The sequence below is a fragment of the Podarcis erhardii genome (assembly GCF_964252035.2).
Source record: "Podarcis erhardii genome assembly, chromosome: 15".
NCBI classification, from domain to species: Eukaryota; Metazoa; Chordata; class Lepidosauria; order Squamata; family Lacertidae; genus Podarcis; species Podarcis erhardii.
This window is the reverse complement of record NC_138505.1, coordinates 26,435,963-26,455,545: the sequence shown is the minus strand read 5'-3', so window position 1 is coordinate 26,455,545 and position 19,583 is coordinate 26,435,963. Positions and strand designations below refer to the sequence as shown.

General features: G+C 44.2%; 3 protein-coding genes across 3 annotated transcripts; 1 reads left to right on the top strand and 2 right to left on the bottom strand.

The window, feature by feature from the left end:
• Window positions 1–1,490: 1,490 nt before the first annotated feature.
• On the bottom strand, window positions 1,491–5,791 carry GATC (glutamyl-tRNA amidotransferase subunit C; the record flags this gene model as incomplete). Its single annotated transcript, XM_081840779.1, has 4 exons — window positions 1,491–2,706; window positions 3,450–3,553; window positions 3,932–4,101; window positions 5,333–5,791. The coding sequence occupies 4 exons, from the start codon at window positions 5,789–5,791 to the stop codon at window positions 2,645–2,647; spliced, it is 795 nt and encodes a 264-aa protein (XP_081696905.1). The 3' UTR covers window positions 1,491–2,644.
• On the top strand, window positions 5,561–10,490 carry TRIAP1 (TP53 regulated inhibitor of apoptosis 1; the record flags this gene model as incomplete). Its single annotated transcript, XM_081842187.1, has 2 exons — window positions 5,561–5,716; window positions 9,023–10,490. 2 exons carry the CDS (start codon window positions 5,561–5,563, stop codon window positions 9,104–9,106), a joined length of 240 nt encoding a protein of 79 aa, XP_081698313.1. The 3' UTR covers window positions 9,107–10,490.
• Window positions 10,491–11,543: 1,053 nt separating this feature from the next.
• On the bottom strand, window positions 11,544–15,501 carry COX6A1 (cytochrome c oxidase subunit 6A1). Its single transcript, XM_081842166.1, has 3 exons — window positions 15,276–15,501; window positions 13,066–13,205; window positions 11,544–11,803 (listed from the first exon to the last, which is right to left on the bottom strand). The coding sequence occupies exons 1-3, from the start codon at window positions 15,496–15,498 to the stop codon at window positions 11,717–11,719; spliced, it is 450 nt and encodes a 149-aa protein (XP_081698292.1). The 5' UTR covers window positions 15,499–15,501; the 3' UTR covers window positions 11,544–11,716.
• Between the last annotated feature and the right edge of the window lie 4,082 nt (window positions 15,502–19,583).

Genomic DNA, 19,583 nt, shown 5'->3' with positions numbered 1-19,583 from the left:
AAGACTTCTAAAGGCAGCTCTGTATTGGGAAGTTTTTAATGTATGATGTTTTACTATGTTTTTATATGTGTTGCAAGCCGCCAAGAGTGGCTGGGGAAACCAGATGGCAGGATATAAAGAATAAAATTATTATGAGGCAACGTCAAAGAAAGATAACAGGCGAGGCAGCAGAATTAGTGAAGGGACTGCTGGAATAGGAAGCACAGCACTAGAGCACAACTAATGGGATAGGTTCCTTCTCTGGCCAAAGACTTGACAAACACAGGGGTATTTCCTGTGCATCTAGCCAACTGCTAAACCTGCCCAATTATTAATTTCATTTCTCTACCACCCTATACCCGAAGGTCTCAGGGCAGTTCACATGAAATATAAAATACATACAAAATACATAAAATCAAAATGCAATGCAAGCATTTGCTCCTTTGAGAGGAAGGGTGGAATATAAATTCAGTTAATAAAGCTGTATTAAAGCCCCATTGCTACTTGACTTGTAAACCTTTGAAATTAATGTTTTGTTGTAGTTGACATGTAAAACAAGAGATGTTCCATTTCATACCTATGAAGTTGTATTTGCCTCAAGCCTAGAGGGCTTCCTGGCAAAGACACTATTGCATGCTTAGAGGCTCACTTTTCTGTCTTGCCTGCAACTACAGAGAAAGCATTCTCCGATTATGTGATAGTTTATTTAAGTGCTGGCCTGGATAATATTTGTTAAGCCTTGTAACAGCTGTAAAGAAGGCATAACCTTAGCTTTGGAGCTAAGTTAAACTATTAAGTGTGCTGTATCATGTTAAGGCTGCAATCCAATCCATTCATACAATAGAGTTGTGCTACCAGTGTCCATGGGATGCGGGTGGCGCTGTGGGTTAAACTACAGAGCCTAGGACTTGCCGATCAGAAGGTTGGCGGTTCGAATCCCCACGACGGGGTGAGCTCCCGTTGCTCGGTCCCAGCTCCTGCTCACCTAGCAGTTCGAAAGCACGTCAAAGTGCAAGTAGATAAATAGGTAGGGCTCCAGTGGGAAGGTAAACGGCATTTCCATGTGTTGCTCTGGTTCGCCAGAAGCAGCTTCGTCATGCTGGCCACATGACTCGGAAGCTGTACGCTGGCTCCCTCGGCCAGTAAAGCGAGATGAGCACCGCAACCCCAGAGTCGCCCACAACTGGTCTTAATGGTCAGGGGTCCCTTTACCTAAGGTGCTGCTGGACATTTTATTTATTTATTTTGACTGTGTCAGACCAACACTGCTACCTACCTGAATCTCAAATGAGATAAGGTTATTTATGTATGCAACAACTGCAGCCTGTACGCTGGCTCCCTCGGCCAATAAAGTGAGATGAGCGCCGCAACCCCAGAGTCGCTCACGACTGGACCAAATGGTCAGGGGTCCCTTTACCTTTTTATATAGAAATCCATGGGATTTCTATATAAATAAAAGGTCAGATTGCATATGTTATACATAAACCGGTCAAATAGATGAGGAAATGCACTTCAGATCAGCAAATTATTTATTACATACATCTCAACAGTATCTTGAAAACTAGTTTCCTTTTCTGAAGCAGAAATTCATATGCCAATATGAAAATGACAAATACTGCATAGTTGAGGATAATGTGCTTCAATGCCTTTTGATTCCCCTTCTGAGCCAAATATTACTAGTCTGCTCTCATAGGTTTTGTAAGTACCCAACCATGAGCCCATCTCATGAATTAACTACAGCAACATTCTGTTAGAATAGTATCGCAAATACCACTGAGAAACATGCTTGTTCCAAAGGTCTGCCATGTTTCCCAGGAAAACAGAGATCCTATTGTCTACTGTTGCCTGTTGTCTACTTCTCACAAGTTTTTATGTGTGTGGTTTTTTAAAATAGTGTTTCCTTTATACCTATCTGTGAAACACTGTTGATACAACTTGTTCCCTGAATCTATGGTAACATTAAACATCACACCTATACTTCTCTCATGTTTTGAGAGGTGTGGGCTAGCCCAGAATCTCTCTTGGGCTGGATAGGAAGAAACTGCCAGAAGTCTATGTCTCCCCTCTTTCATCTCGTATCATTCTGCACATCACAGACAGCCACTCCATCCTTGGGCAGCTTTGACAGCTGGATAGCCTTGAGATTCTGCTCCCCAAATATGTCAGTCTGCTTATCCAGACACAGAACACTGGACAGTGACACATCGGTCCTTGCCGTGATCACTCTCCTTTCAATATACAGAGCTCAGAAATCTGCTACATTCTGCTATCTGGTTTCTCGGTCATTTTTCTAAAACCATTTCCCCTTCAGAAGTAGAAAGTTTGGTTTTGGGTGTTTGTTTTTGAACAGGCGAAAGGGTTATGGTTGTGAAAATCTTTTGGCCATAACTAAAAATGGTGTTGGGTACATCTGAAGTCAATTGAAATAAGCAGGTTTAAGGACACTTAACTGGGTTGGATTGTTGCCCTCATTGTTGGATTGTATACACAATTTAAAAATGCCAGAGTCAATAATAACTTAGGCCTAAGCAGTACAGAAACAGCAGTCATTTCAGAGAGAAAGGTCAAGTTGCACAAGGGATGTGGTGAAGGTTTATCCTGGATGCAGCTTCATGGAGTAGTTGCTGGCTGCTGAAGAAGTCTATTGTGGCATCTGATGTAGAGCCTAGGACTCTTCTTTCCACAGGAAACTCCTTCTGTCTTCAAGCTCTGGTAAAGGGATGTTACCTAACACAAAGAATAAAATTGGCTGGAATTAAGTGCTTGTTAGTATAGGTTTGCTTTGGCAGCGTAAGCCATTCTCTCTTACACCCAGAGTAAACATTTGTACCATCTAATACATAGTAAAACTAGCAGTGGTATAAAACATGTATGCCTCAGTTACTGATGGTTAAGCAAAATGCACTGACTAATGCTTCTTTAGGGGTTATCAGAGCAACTCTGTTTCTTGGTAATTCCACAATTAGGTGTGTACAGTATGCATGCCTGGGATGGTGGTGGAGACAGAGCGATAAGATACTGCAGGCAGAGTTCTTCCTTGGGACTCTCAGCTATAAAATCTAGTCCTTGTGTTGGCAAAACTGCGTGGGATGTAAGCAAGGCATTGTAAATCTACAAAAGGTAGAAGGGTTTCTGAGTAGGTTTTCCACAGTGGCTAGGGGACACTATACTACCCTGCACAGATGCTTATCCAAATCAATGACTAGCAAAATTACTGTGCAGAACATCAAAAGCTGTGCAAGTTCAACTGTTTATTTGCATAATTCGGGGTTGTTTGGAGGACCCCACCTTAAAAGACAGACTTGCTCTTAATCTGTCTTGTACATTAGCTGAATTGGAGATTGTCATTATTTAACTGAAGTTAGTTAGGAGGTGATTGTTAATAAACTCTGTCTAACACATGCTCTTAAACTTGGAAGAGGTCTAGAAATGTCAGAACTACAGCAAAGCCTTGACTGCATATCTGATACCTGGTGGAGCTACAAAATAGTCTTCAATGGTCTCCTTGGCTTTCTCCAGTAGCTCCTCTGCACAGTTGCCTTCTGTGACTTCATCTTCCCTGAGGTACAGATACCTGAGGAGAACAAATAATTATTCAACATTGTGGAGGTAGTTGGGATAAATACAGAATTGAAGCAGCTTACCACAGTGCTTGTCACCTAAGGATCAGGCTACACCACCTGACCCCCTCAAGGATTCAAGTGTGTTATTCTTTATTTCAAAAGCAATCAACATGATTTGTGGCAACAAGCCTTATGGGCTATCTTCTACACATGCTTTCTCTGATGTTTATTTACTCTCTGGTTATGATGATGAGTAATAAGTGTTCACAGACTCTTACAAAAACAGCCCAGGAATATCCTGTACCAATTTCAGAAGAATTCAAGACTTTCCCTGCTGGACCAATAGGGAAAATTTTAACAGCTGATATGCAAGTGATCCTGATACTTACCTGTCTTCCAGTACTGAATCCATCGGCTCTACTCCATCTGTATTAACTGCATGGAGTTTTTCAGCAAATTCAATGGCTTTTTCCAAACGCTCCACACCTTCCTGATTGCGGAAATCGACAAGTGCCAGGCGTTCCAGGTGATCAAGCAATTCCAAAGTTACTTTTTTATTCTGGAAGAGGAAAAGTAATGCAATTAGATCCTGCAAAGAGATCCTCAGTAAATGATAACATAAAGCAACTTGTACAGAATCACATCTGCTTCTTTCTGAAAATCCTTTTTTTTTCTGTAAAAAGAACATTTAGAAGGAAATTTGTATTGCAGTTTCTCTTGGCTTTATATACTTGTTGCTCTTTCTGTTGCTTCCAAGTACGTATACATGTTTGGAACTCCAGTGTCGATTGCATAAACTTGTTAAAAACCCACACAGCTGAAATACTTAAAGAAGCCAAACTTTCCTGAATTCAGTAATAGTTGAAACAGAGGACAGCACTTAACTTATATAAACAGTGAATACCAGAGAACATAGATTCTACTGGAAGGACAGTAGGGTATATTGCAACCATGCACAAGCCATAGGTTTTGATATATACACACACCCTCCACCCAGGTTCTGCTGACAGCAAAAACTGCAAGGGGCAGGGGCAATTAGAATAAGAGCTATTATTTGATTATTGATGTAAACCTCCAAAATGTATTTTGTATAGTTAAGTTTTTATGTCTACCTTCAGTACATTTTATTTTATTGCTATGGCTAATGTTTGATGCTGATTCTTCTGATCTGATCCTCCACCCAGGTAAGGAAGAGGCATGATCACAGTTCAATGGCATATTCCATCCAGAAAAGGCACTTGAGCAGAGCCTGTGAGAGGCATGACATGGGCAGAATCTTGTGGACCTGGTAGATCCAGATGCCTGCAACCAGCCCCAGGGCCTGAGGTATTCCACCCTCTGGTGTACGTGGAACATAGGAAGCGGCTTTACACACCCTTGGTCCATCTAGCTCAGTACAGTATTGCTTACACTGACAGGCAATGACTCTCCAGGGGTTCAGACAAGGAGACTCACCCAGCCCTACCTGGAGATACCATTGGTGGTCGAACCTGCGACCTTCTGCATGCAATGCAGCTGCTATAGTCACTGAGCCATGGCTGCATGATAATTATACGAAATAGGAAGAACCTTGTAAATCACCTTGAGCTCCTTGGAGGAAAGGTGGCCAACAAATGCAATTAATGCATCACTGTCATCACTACAATTTGAAAGCCCTTAGGCTAGATGTCCAAGAACCCACCAGTGACTGCTGTTTTTTGTTATTGTTTAAAAGACCTCTACACACGCTCCCGTCACCTCGTCTTTCTGGGGACAAGCTCTGCTTAGGCGCCGCCGGGCCTTTTACTCACCCGGGGAGCCCCTGCTTCCCTAGGCGGCGCGGGGAGACCCCCTTCAGGAACGCCAGCCCGAGAGCAAAACCCCGCACGGAAGACACGGGCGAGCCGACGCGCCCACATGCCTTCCTCCGGCCCGGCGCTCCGGAAGCGCGTCGCCACGTAACGCCACTTCCGTGCGCCAAAGGCGGAAGTCGCGCTTACTTCCGGGTTCGCGCTTGAAGGGTCGGTGCTGCGGTCGTCATGAACAGCGTCGGCGAGGCCTGCACGGAGATGAAGCGGGAGTACGACCAGTGCTTCAACCGCTGGTTCGCCGAGAAGTTCCTGAAGGGCGAGGGCGGCGACGGCAGCGGAGACCCCTGCGCCCAACTCTTCAAGCGCTACCAGCTCTGCGTCCAGGCAAGGGGGGAAAATGCCTCTGAGCACATGCAGAGGGCGGGGCGGCAGGGCTTGCGCTTCAGGCTTCGGCTGCATCTGCGCCTCGCGTTTAAAGCGCTATTTCTTGCCTTTCTGTCCCGCTTTATTTCCTCTAAGGAGCTGGAACATAGTCGCCTCCCCCCAATCTCATTTCATCCTCTTGGTGAGGTTGCGGGGCTGGGACTGACTCAGGGACACCCAAGTAAGCTCGATAGTCCAGTCCAGCCATAGCTGTCAACTTTTTCCTTTTCTCGCGAGGAATCCTATTCGGAATAGGGAAATTTCCCTTAAAAACGGGGGAAAGTTGTCAGCTATGAGTCCAGCTCTCAGAACATAACTGCTTAAAAGCTACAATAACATTCTGGTGGTCACAGCTCAGAACTCTAGAAACCTCAGTATGTTCAGGGTGCTGTGGGCTGTTAGGAGATGCTTCCGCTTGCTTCATGTAGCTGCCATTCCCAGAGTCCCCTGTGATGGTGAAGCCATACCGGGAAAGGGAATTCGGTGGTCTCTTAACAAATCTGAGAGTCAGTGTGGTTTAGTGGTTGGCAAATCAGACTGCCAGGACCTGGGAGAACAAGGTTCAAATCCCCATTGGGTCAGGAAGGTCATTGAATGTACCTTGAGGCCAGTCACTCCCTCTCAGCCTAACCTACCTCATAGGGTTGTTGTGTGGATCAAATGAGAATTCCGCGCACCACTTTGAGCTCCTTCGAGAAATAGGTGGGATAGAAATGCAAATTTTAAAATAAAAAACCCAGCACCCTTGACAAATTACAGTTCCCAGGATTCTTTGGGGGAAGTCATGGTCCTTTAAAGTGGTATGATACTTCTTTAAATGCAAGATGTGGCTCTCATCTCTGTTAGGGGACCTCAGGCAGGGTGTGCTTGGTGGTGGTCAGTGGGGGAGGGCGTGCAGGTCTTCCTTTAAGTGAAGTCAGACAAGACCTGACCATATTTTTCTGTGTATAAGATGCTCCCATGTATAATAATAATAATAATAATAATAATAATTTTTTTTATACTCCGCCCTCCCCAGCCAAGGCTGGGCTCAGGGCGGCTTACAAGCAATAATAAAAGCAAGTTAAATGATTACAACTTAAAAACAAAATTAAAAATACAACATTAAAATATTGCAACATTAAAATATTAAAATGTAGCCTCATCGCAGGAGGAGAAGGAAAAGAAAAAAGAAAGAGAGGGAGGGAAGGAGGGAATCAAATTGGCTCCAAGCCAAAGGCTAGGCGGAACAACTCTGTCTTACAGTCCCTGCGGAAAGAAATCAGATCCTGCAGGGCCCTGGTCTCATGAGGCAGAGCGTTCCACCAGACTGGAGCCAGAGTTGAAAAGGCCCTGGCTCTGGTTGAAGCCAATCTAACTTCCTTAGGGCCCGGGACCACTAGAGTGTTGCTATTTATGGACCTTGAGGCTCTCCGTGGAGCATACCGGGAGAGGCGGTCCCGTAGGTACGAGGGCCCTAGGCCGTGAAGGGCTTTAAAGGTCAAAAGCAGCACCTTAAATCTGATCCTGTACTCCACCGGGAGCCAGTGCAGCTTGAAAAGCACTGGGTGAATATGCTCCCATGGCAGAGACCCCGTGAGGAGCCTCGCTGCAGCATTCTGCACCCGCTGGAGTTTCTGGGACAGCTTCAAGGGCAGCCCCGCGTGAGCGAATTACAGTAGTCAAGCCTGGAGATGACTGTCGCATGGATCACTGTGGCCAGGTCGGTATAAGTATAAGACGCACCTAACCTTTTGGTTAAAAACCCTAATCTTATACACGGAAAAATACGGTACTTTGCATGGGTTGCAGAGAGAGAAAATTAAATAAAGTGAATGGGGCTTATAAAAATTGTAGTCCAAAACATCTGGAGAGCACTAGAGTAGCGCAGTCTAAGTTGGACTAGGGCTGGGTTGATCCAAGTTCAAAAATCCCTATTTGGTCATTAAGCTCCTTGAGAGACCTTGGGCCAGTTGCTACCTCTCACCCTCAGGAATATTGTGGGGGAATGGGGGAGGAGGCGAGTTGGGTACACTGCTTTGTGATCCTTAGAGGAAGGGTTGAGTAAAGGGCAACATATTCACCAGGTCTCAAAATCAGTCCGTGGAACTTCTAGTGACAGGCTCAGGCTGCAATAATTGTACACTTACCCCCTCCTCCAGATCCTAAGTGAACAACTGGTTGGTGGAGGCAGAACTGATCAACATGCATACATCACACAAAACTCTGGAAGTCACAATCATAGAATTGTAGAGTTGGAAGGAGCCCCGAGGGTCATCTACTCTAACCCCCTGCAATGTAGGAATCACAAGTCTCTGCCCACACAATCTGGGTAGCATAGTTTATGACAGGGGTGGCAGCCCATGGTTTTTTTGGCAGGGAAAGACGTTGAACTGTAGAGAACAACTTTTGTTTTTTCTCCGAGTGCCATTTTGTGTTTTGCTTTTACACAAGCAATAATGTAATAGGTAATCCCCGCAATAACATGTTTGTGTGGGGGTCTTGCAAGGGAACGAGGAAGTTATAGCCATTACAGCAATTGCTATAATTATAGTATATGTCCTCACTTTAATGCTGTTTGTTTAGTTGTTGCTGTTTATACAGTGCTATTACCATATTTTTGCTCTTAATGTTCTGTGGATGGGTCCCTGACCTCTGGAAGCTTACAATCCAGCATAGACAATAGCCAGGCATGAGGAATACTTTGCAAATTTCTTTATATTCCACTTTTTTCCTCCATGTCTCCCACGGTGGTCACATTTAGGTGCTAGACATTCTCTCCTCCAGGCACTGATCAGACCCAGACCTTTGTGTGCCCTCAGAATGTATCCAGGGACATTTTAGGAATGTGTACACAATTTTAGGAAGGAGCTTCAGACATGGGGAACAATTTTGCCTCTACCCCCAAATTTTGCAATTCTCTCTGTACAAATAGGGAAACCACTGTCCTAAGCATAATACGGAATTTGGGGGCTTTATCAGATGTAGTTCTAAGTTAAGGTCACTTACAAGTATACTAGTTTCACCGGTGAAATGTTTTGCAGCAGTGGATCATTGTTGAACGTGAGAATGCAAAATTAGGTGGTTGGTAATGTATCTGCCATGCAAGAAGTTTTGGCTAGCACAGCTGTTGCACTGAATTTCTCTCTTGTGGAGCATTAATTCTCACCCTTGCACTAGTGGGCAGAGAATGCTGAATTCAGCCCTTTGTTTTTTTATATAATTTGGTTACTTTTTGAGACCATATTTGTAAATATTAAAATATGCTTGCCTTTTTGCTTCTTCCAGAAAGCTATTAAGGAAAAAGACATCCCCATTGAAGGACTGGAATTCATGGGCCCCAGCAAAGAGAAGTCTGAAAACTCTTCTTGACCATGATGGTCACAGAAAAAAATATTCTGAACACACACCAGCGTGCTAAATCTAGTTGGCTGCTGGCCAAGGACTCTAGCTATGTTGTCCATGGGGATGGAGAAATTCAAGGACTGTTCAGCCCATGAGCAGTAACATCTGCCTCATTAATCTAGTAGCAAGCTTCATATCTACTGACGTATTGTGGGTTTTATCATGTGCACAGTGGGATTCTTCCAATTTACAACTGAATGTATTTCTAACAAAGGAGTTGGGGAGAAATTCATGCCTGGTTTTTGATCAACCAGTTGTTTTTATTTATGTAAACCTTAACTGCAACTGTTAAAATGAATGTCAAGGTCAATCTCATACATTAATCAATGTGTTCTGTTGGGATTTTACTTTCTGTTTGTCAATTCCACTTCTAGTGGTAGCAGAGAATTCCACTTGGGCTGTAAATTAACCTAATGTTAAAGGATACCATATTCAGTGAAATACTGCTGGAGAAATACTGTGCCTCTGAGGAAGTTGGCCTCGTTCTGTGTCTGTTTGTTCAGCTATTCCAAGAAGCCCAGGCCAGATGTAGAAGTTTCAGGGGTACAATGCTTTCTATTTACCAAAGGGAGGAAAGATTTCAACTTCAGCACAGTGTTGTTGGGATTGACCTCAAAAACTTGAAATTTGTCTACAGCATAAGATGGATGTGTAAAAGGTGGGTCTCCATTTCACTCGGCCAAAGTCAGATTATTAAAATGAGCCAGCATTGTTTTAACTTGTTGCCTGGTTTATAAACCTGTAGGAGGAAATCTAGAATTGAAGCAAGTTGGTAGCTGATATCAACAAGCACCTAGAGTTATACAAACTTACTATAGTAGCTAAAATGCATTTGTGTTAGTTCAGAGGCAGCTGGGTCGAAACTCCTCAAAACTAGGAAACGGACAGCTCTGTATGTGAAGCTTTTTTAAGTTTGTTATGTGAGAGGCTGGCTTGACACCCATTTCTTACAACCTTGACAAGTCTAGTTTCTTAAGCAAAAGGATTTCAGTATAACATTAATAAGAAGTGTGGACACCCCCCCTGACCACATGGACATTGTTAATGGACTTTAGGGGCATAGCAAATGGGGGGCTTCTTCTCAACCCCATCTATTAAATCTGCATTTATTTTAATTTTTCCTAAACCAGCAGCATTTTTAAAAAGAAAAATGCAGTTTGTTTCATATTAAAAGGACTGAATTCAATAGTTGGGTCACCTGCAAAACCCCACAGAGAATTCTACAACCAACTTCTTGCAGCCCTGTTGTCAGTGTTGGAAATGTTCTTGCAACAGAAAGTGCCTTCTGATATAATGAATCAGCTGTATGCATTCTGCTGTGTGCAATAACAGAATTAAACAAGAATAAAAATATGTAAGATTGTAGTGGCCATTTACTTTGTGTAGCACTGCTTCGGAGTATCATAGGTGGACAGCTTACACTACTGGTGCTCTTCCCTGAACTAGGAAGATACTTACTGTATAAGTAGATAAGATAACAGCTGTGAATGTCAGAGCTCAAGTCTTGCCTGCCTCTGCCATCCATTCAGTTCAATGGCCTCAGACAAATCTCCATCTCAGTCAATGCAGCAGCAACAGAGCTACTGGTCTTTCTTAATAGGTATGTATATAGAGCACTTCTGACCAAACTGCGGGAGGCAGTGGAAGACAGAAGTGCCTGGCGTGCTCTGGTCCATGGGGTCACGAAGAGTCGGACACGACTAAACGACTAAACAACAACATATAGAGCACTATGTAAAATTCCACTAATTACCAATTCATTTGTTAAATAATCTTTTAAGTATTTAGCCCTCCTCAATATTGGAAGTTGTGGTTAGGGCATAAACCCACCATCTAGGAGAACCCTGGGCTCCTTCACCGGAGGTACTAGCCCTCCCCTAACACCACACAAGCCAAATATATATGTAGATATAAGCTGGATAAGAATGTGTTTTGGGTTGCAAAAATAATAAGGTTTACTTCCATGAAAATTTTAATCTAAACTAATGCATAAGAAATACAGTGGTTAAGAATCAGAATGCAAGCAACAGATGTCTTTGAAAAAAATGAAGCTGTTACTGCAAGATAGAAATTCATTTGTTTTAAAATCACTGGTTGACTAGTTTAGCACCGGCTGAGCACTGTAACCAAAAGTTGCGATGGCACCAGATTGGGGGAGGCTGTTCTCTGCTTTTGTCATCCCTTTGCACACTACAGAGAAAATTTATCACTTCATTTCAGAACATAATCTGCTCAAACATGAAAAGATATAAGGAAACCATACAATGGTTCATGTTCCCATTTTCCCTCCCCTCCCCAAAAAAACTTTAATCGCTGTGCTTTCCTGTACAGACACTGCTGTTTAAGTTGTCTTAAACCAAAATTGTAGCTTCCCCAGGATAGTTAAGGAAAATCACAGAAAAACTTGGTTGAAAGTGTTTTTCTTTTTAATGTGACCTCTGGAGCAAACAATACATTCTGCTAGAGGTCAGAACTTCATCATTTCATAGTATAAGGAATGGAGAGCATTGCTGGTCCCAACATGGGTCTTGGTCCAGCTACCTTAAATGGTCCACATGGCTGGCATGATACAGTTGCTTAATGGTCATCTTCATAGCCAGTTGGCAGAGCGTTAACATGGGGGTTGTGGAAGAAAGTATGGTTTCCATCACCCCATGGGAAGGGCTGTAGAAAGAAGAGATTGAAGTTTTTAGCAAGCTACAGAGCAGGAATTCAACGACTTATAACAGCTTATAAATGAAAAAGAGATTATTTTAAAAAGCAATTATTCTGAAAACGATGCTTGAAAAGAACAAATTAGCACCAAACAGCAGGCTAAATCAGAAGTCACTGCTACAGAGCAGGGACAACTTGAAAACAGTAGTTTCAGAGTTACTGGTGACTCAAAGCAGATTATAATTAAATACAAACTACCAGCAAAACCAGGAGACAAAAGACAAAGCTGACACTAAATTATAAATGATAACGGTTCTTTCAGTCAACACCACTCCCTGAATTGGCCACACTGAACATGGTAACCTATCCCAGAGCTTGGGAGCCACTCCTAGAAGATTCCTCTTAGCCGTGGTCATTAGACCGTCTGGAGGGCATCAGGTTGGGGATGACTGAGTTAAACTAAACGCTTAAAATGACAACTGTATAGAATTGTAGATTCATAGAATCATGGAGCTGAAAGAGTCTCAGGGTCATTTTTCTAGCCCAACCTCCTGCAATGTAGGAATCTCAACTAAAGCAGCCATGGTGGAAATTAGAGCTCTTTATATCTTTAGGTATGTACACCCCACCCTATTTCGTTCAGACCAGTGGCTGGGACAAAGTTACGTGGGTGGGCCACAGGCAATGACCCAACAGGGCCATGTTAGTAGCTATTGGGACATTTAGAAAAAACAAAGCGCACATATATTTCAAATGCAGGTTAAAAATGTTTTTGTGCAAAATAAATAGATAACAAAATAAAATAAAGTGGGACTAAAATGGCACTGGCTATGGGGTGAAGGGCAGTGTGAAGGGCTGGGCACATCTCAGGCTGGTGGGATCTTCGCTTTTTAAGTTGATCTTTAACACTACTGTTTTTTCAGCTACCTTTTTTTAATGAAATACAGCTTTTGCACTAACATTTACTACCTTTCCCTACTATATAATTTTGGAAAGTGGCTTTTCGGTCTGCATGTTCTTTAGGCATTTGGATACCTCTTGAGATCTCATCATCAACCTATCTGGCATGACGGATCCAGAGGTGGGGGGATAGCATGTTTAGATACCACGGGATGCAGCTTTGCATCCAGATGTAGGGCTGAACCTTTCCAAACTGCACTGATTTGGAAAGCTCTTAAGGCATCATCATCCAGTTTGGTGCCATCTCCTTGTTAAGTGGTCCAAATAAATAAAGAACAAGACTTGCTTGTGGACAGGTTTGAGTCCAATACCTTGGTCCGGAGGCGCAGATGGGCATAAGGAATGAACTCTGGCCTTTCATGTTCCTGCTGAGCCTTCAGGTAGCAGTTCAGCATACACACAGCAACTCCAGGCAAAGCAACCACGAAGGACAGGATCTTCCACATGCGAGCTAATGGAAAGAATTCACACACAAGCAGAAACTGATTGGTTGCCCTGTTTTTTTGCAAAGGGGAAAAAAAAAGCATAGGACTGATACAATTAATCCCTGAATATCAGCTTCTTTATAGTGGGATCCCTCCTCTCAACTGGCCAATAACTGAAGCAGTGTGTTTCAGAACAGTTTGCAGGCACTTATGGTTGGCGGCAGTGGGGAGTAAGGAAAAATAAAAGAACCTCAGCTTAAGTTGTGCTCTTTTTAGAGTATGAATGTAAGAAGAACCTAGCTGAATTAGACCACAGGCATTGTGTTCTCAAAGTAACCAACTAGATTTCTCTGGGAAGCCCGAAAGCAGGACCAGATACAATGCTCACCCCCAGCAATCATTATTCAGAGCTATATTGCCTCCAATACTGGGGAATAGCAACCAGAGCTGGTAGTCATTAATAGCCCTATCCTTCACTGACTTGCCGAAACCAGGCTCCTCAACCTTGTGCCCTCCAGATGTTGCTGGGCAGGGTGGGCCTTTGGTCTGATCTAGCAGCTAGGACTGGGCGATATATCAATATATAATTCAAAACTGGTTTGAAGTCCATATTGTGATATCGGTATCATAATTTCTGACCTGGCAAAATATCGCAAATCAGTGTGTGTGTCCACTATGCAAAAATCACATTTATGGGAAAAACCGTGAAGCCAGCCAATGCTCTTGATTCCTGCAGCCCGTTAACTCTGCCAACTCAGCTCTCCCCTGCCTCCTACAGGGAGCAGCAAATCACAAGAGCAGTCCTTCTCCATTGCCGGCACTAAGCAACTGGTAGACTGCTTCTGACCATGGAGGCCCTATTTAGTGGCCACCAGAAAGAACGTAGGCCAGTGGCAGGGCAACAGCTTTACATAGAAAAGGTCCTAGGTTCCATCCCAGATAAAGATTGAATCCTATCTCCAGATATGGCTGGGAAAGACTCCCTTCTTGAAACCCTGGAGAGATGCTGCCAGTCCGTGTAGGCAATGCTTGGCTAGATGGACCAATGGCCTGACTTGGTATAAGGCAGCTTCCTATGATCCTTTTGGGGAAGCGCTGTCACTCAGTGGTCGAGCACTTGCTTTGCATGCAGAAAGCTCCAGGTTCCATCCTCAATGACATCTCTGCATAAGTTGAAACAAACTAAAATAAATAAAATAAAAAAATCCTTCCAGTAGCAACCTTAGAGACTAAGTTAGTTATTGGTATGAGCTTTCGAAAGCTCATACCATTAACTAACTTAGTTGGTCTCTAAGGTGCTACTGGAAGGAATAACTAACTTAGCTGATCTCTAAGGTGCTACTGGAAGGAATAACTAACTTAGCTGATCTCTAAGGTGCTACTGGAAGGAATAACTAACTTAGCTGGTCTCTATGGTGCTACTAGAAGGATTTTTAAAAATTATTATTTTTTTGTTTCAACTAAGGCAGACCAACACGGCTTTGTTGTTGTTTAGTCGTTTAGTCGTGTCTGACTCTTCGTGACCCCATGGACCAGAGCACGCCAGGCTCTCCTGTCTTCCACTGCCTCCTGCAGTTTGGTCAAACTCATGCTGGTAGCTTCGAGAACACTATCCAACCATCTCATCCTCTGTCGTCCCCTTCTCCTTGTGCCCTCCATCTTTCCCAGCATCAGGGTCTTTTCCAGGGAGTCTTCTCTTCTCATGAGGTGGCCAAAGTATTGGAGCCTCAGCTTCACGATCTGTTCTTCCAGTGAGCATTCAGGGCTGATTTCCTTCAGAATGGATAGGTTTGATCTTCTTGCAGTCCATGGGACTCTCAAGAGTCTCCACCAACACGGCTACCTACCTGTAACCAGCTCTCTGCATAAGGTTGGGAATAGATTCCCAGCCTGGAACCCAGAAGAGCTGCTGCCAGTACGTGTAGACAGTACCAAACCAAATGGACCAGAGACATGGCTCGGCATTAGGCAGCTTCCTTTGTTCGGTGCCCAGAGGCGGCCTGTCCACCCCCAACCCCGCCCCGCTCTGCTCCTTGGCGGCGCCGGCAGGACCGCCCTCTTCCCCGCAAGGTCACCCGGTCACAGGCCCCACTTACTGGACCCGGCCTCGCCGTGGCCGGACGCCGCTGCCGCCGAGAGGAGCCGCTTCAGCCCGGCCCGCGGAGTTGGAGCCACCAGCTGCCGGGAGGCCTTCCCAAGCACGACCGCTGCCGCTGTCGCCATGTCGCCGCCGCTTCTCGACTGGAAGGCTTCGGTCGCTCTCTCGGTGCCGGAAGCGGATGTAAGGAGACGGAGAGCGGCGCTTGCTAATGACGTCATCACCAGGGGGAGCGATGGGAGACGCACCGCAGAGGGCGTGCCCCCAACATAGACTTGTAAGGAATAGACTCACGCGCATAGGACTCACTTCCGGGCTGCTTGGGGCAGACATGGGAGCTGCTGGTTTACATCAATGAAGGAATCTAGAATTTTAGGCTGCCATCCTAAATCCGCTTGAATTCCCCATTTAATTTAATAGATTGTTTAGGGTTGTGTTTGCTGCCTGTTGTTTCTGATTCAGTTGTTATCTGATGTGTGTGGGGAGGAAAGAGTTTTGTTGTTTGGTTTGGAGATTTTAACTTTTAAAAGTGCAAACTGGGCAAAAGCAGGCTTCAGATTGCCATTGGGAGCTAGACAGATCTGACCTGGTGGCCATGCTTCAGCCGCAGAGGTACTTTTGAATGGGGGATTTGTGGGTGGCACACTGATGTTCCTGAGGATCAGGCGAACAATTTGCAATTAGTTCTGTTCAGAATTATCCGTACAGCTTAATTACCAAATGGAAATATTACTAAATGGAAAACCAAATTACCAAATGAGATAAGTAAAAAAATTGTCCAGTAGCACCTTAGAGACCAACTAAGTTTGTTCTGGGTATAAGCTTTCGTGTGCTTACCATGACCTAGCAACCCAGTGGAACACAGCCGGCAGAAAGGGTGGTGAAAGTTGAATTCCTCTAACTTGATCCTGAGCAGAGTCTGGAATAGGGACAACTTAAGCTGGTGTGATCTATGTCATCATAAATTCTGCCAACTTTCTAGAGTTAGGATTGTTCTGTTATGCACACAAAAGCTTATACCCAGAACAAACTTAGTTGGTCTCTAAGGTGCTACTGGACAATTTTTGTTATTTATTTTGACTGCGTCAGACCAACACAGCTACCTATCTAAATCTCAAATGAGATAAGGTTATTTATGTATGCAACAACTGCAGCCCGTGTTTTGTTAGCCAAATAATGGAAAACGAGCAAGGTCCCAACCAAAGAAGTATGGCAACTTAAGTTGACAGAATATGTGCAGCTTGCAGACTTAACAAATCGAATAAGAGAACAAGAAGACCATATGTTTTAAGAAGATTGGAAAATGTTTATTGACTATATGGAAAATAATTGTACATAGCTGAAAACGTTGGCAGCATTAAGATAAATTCAACAGTGTAAAATAAATAAGTTTTGAAGGATGCAATAATGGAAAGCTGATTGGTATTGTTTTTGCAAAATATGCAGGGGTTTAAGGTATGTAAAATGAACCATGGAAAGAGAAGAAGGGAAGTCACTGATAGTTCAAGGATGTAAAATAAGTATTTGAAATTGTAAAATGGAAAATTTAATAAAAAATATTTTAAAAAAGAAAACCAAATTACCCCAAAAGCTTGCTGGAGGTGCTATTCACGTCGCTGAATATATTAATTTTTATGGTCCTGGGAACTGTAGTTTGCTGAGGATTGCAGCTCTGTGTGACTACAGTTCCCAGGATTCTTGGGGAGAGGAAGTAATGTGCTTTAGGTCTGGAGCTGCTGTGTAAACCTAGTTTCCTGGATATTTACTGCTGGTGTGACCCCTGACCAAAGAATACAGAAAAGAGCTCCTCCTAGCTTATAGCAGTAATAGATCCTGGGTTTTGAGAGCCTGGAAAGATTAAAGCGGATCCTCAATACAGACCTGGAGCATGGCTTGTGAGTAGAAGAGGAAAAACTAGCTTGTGGAAAAGGAAATATACATTGGGCTCTGAAAACCATTTCAGCAGTGGAGGCTTGTCTGTTAGACTGAATGTAGTAAGTAACACTTTCTAGCCATGCTTACCTAGGTATATAAACCACATTGGATTAAGCAGGAGGACCACTTATTTCTGAGTATAAATGATTATAGTTAGGCTATTAAAATTACCTGTAAGATGGGCATAGGTAGGAGGACCAAGATGCCCATCTGTGTACATCTCTTGTTTTCTCCTCTCTTGGGGCTGGCAGTTTCCACTCGACAACAGTGGTATGATGGCCACCAATTTGGTTAATTTTAAAAGGGGGTTAGACAAATTCCTGTAAGGGAGGGGCTACAGTTTGGTGGTAGAGCCTGCAGAAAACTCCACGTTTGATCCCCAATTGCATCTCCAGGTAGGACTGGGAGAGACTCTCATCTGAAACTCTGAAGAGCCACTGCCAGACAGTACTGAGCTAGATGTGCAAATAGATAAATAGGTACCACTCCGGCGGGAAGATAAACGGCGTTTCCGTGCGCTGCTCTGGTTCGCCAGAAGCGGCTTAGTCATGCTGGCCACATGACCCAGAAGCTGTACGCCAGCTCCCTCGGCCAATAAAGTGAGATGAGCACCGCAATCCCAGAGTCGGTCACGATTGGACCTAATGGTCAGGGGTCCCTTTACCTTTACTGAGCTAGATGATCCACTGGTGTGACTCAGGAAAAAGCAGTTTCTTGCACGTCCACCTACAAACAGATGCATCCCAGTTTGGCCAGGCTTTCCTTTAAACGATCAGGCCTCCCACCCTGTTGTCCAGCGGCCAAACCTCCCCATCATAGTGTCTTGCACTGCTGGGCCTGGTGCTGTATTCTTCAAATTAAAAAATGGTGTGGGTCTGATCCTCAGGTCTGATCCAGCAGAGATCTTATGCTCAAAGGTGGGTAGAGCCACAGAGGTGGCTTTTACAAGAATCTTATATTCCATCCACACAAAAGCTGGGGTTTTTTTTCCACCTCATCTGTCGACCAGGCAAGCAAGGGAGATAACATCACTCAAGGAAGGTGTAGGGCAGGGTCAGTGAGGGGTTTGGCTGGGGAGAGTGCAACAGGCAAGACAGAGAGGCATGGGGGCCACATTCCATGCTTAATGGCTTCCCTCCACTGGCCAAACATAACAAACAAGGCATTGCTAACATTTTAGGCGAACAGCTCTGGAGAAACCGCCATCAAGTCCTGAAAGGTGGATAAATTATTGGTAGTACTTGACAGTTCCACGGGGCGGCAGGCTGAGCTTTCTACCGGTGGCTGACCCTGGAGATGGGATGTCCAGGCGACTGTTTCACATCTCAAAACATGCATTTTCTAGGCGGGAATGTAGATCCGCTCTAATCATGTAATTTACAAGGTCATTGTGCGGATAAAATGGGATAGACCCCATGAATACCACCCTGATCTCCTTGGAGACATGCCAATGTCTTAAAGGAATAAATAAAATCCCTTCCCTGCAAATCCACCACAAATTAGGCCCTGGGACCCCAAAGGACTTCAGATGCATTTTATTAATTAAACACACTATACCTTTTAAAGCACATTCCTTTCCAGCCAGCCAAGAATTCTGGGAACTGTAGTTCCTTAAGGCTTGCTGGGAACTGAGAAGTAGTGGAGGCTGGTTTTGTGAGGCACTGCCCCCACCAGCCTCAGCCTTTTACTTGTCTGCCTTCTTACTGATGAAGCAGGTGCCACTAGCGACCACCTTCCTCCTCCTTAGTCTCTGTGTTGCCCTTGCAGAACTCAGCAGGGATGGGGAGAAAACCAGAACTGAGTTGGCTCTGGCGCCACCTACTGTTGGGCTCCCAGTGGGCACCAGCTCCCAGTGGTGAGAGATAAAACTACAGCATGCAGAATCTTTGAGGGAAAGAATGTGGCTCTGAATGCATTTCATAGCGGGTGGAAACAGAGAATGGTAAGAGTTAGAAGGGACCCCTAGGGTCATCTAGTCCAACCCCCTGCAATGCAGGAATCACAGCTCAAGATTCCCTGATAGATGGTCATCCTGTCTCTGTTTAAAAACCTCCAATGAAGGAGATTCCACCACCTTCCAAGGTGGTCCATTCTGCTGCCCAACAGCTCTTAGAAAGTTCTTCCTAGTCTTTAGTTGGAATCTTCTTTCTTGTCACTTGAATCCACTGGTTCAGGTCCTGTTCTCTGGAACAGCAGTGAAAACAAGCTTGCTCCATCTTCCATGTGACGTTCCTTCAACTATTTGAAGGTGGCCCCTCCAGAAGAGGATATGTATATAGTCTGTGTACACACTATGCCTTTAAATTCTTATTATTATCCATTCCTTTTCTATATCACTTTATATTTATACAGGGGGGGGGGAATCTCAAAG

Excerpts from the sequence above, each read along its gene's own strand:
- COX6A1 (XM_081842166.1), bottom strand. The coding sequence starts at position 15,498 with ATGACGTCATTAGCAAGCGCCGCTCTCCGTCTCCTTACATCCGCTTCC. Across the intron at positions 13,206-15,275 it reads CCACGGCGAGGCCGGGTCCA|CTCGCATGTGGAAGATCCTG; the intron begins GTAAGTGGGGCC and ends TCTTTCCATTAG. Across the intron at positions 11,804-13,065 it reads ATCTGCGCCTCCGGACCAAG|CCCTTCCCATGGGGTGATGG; the intron begins GTATTGGACTCA and ends TTCTTTCTACAG.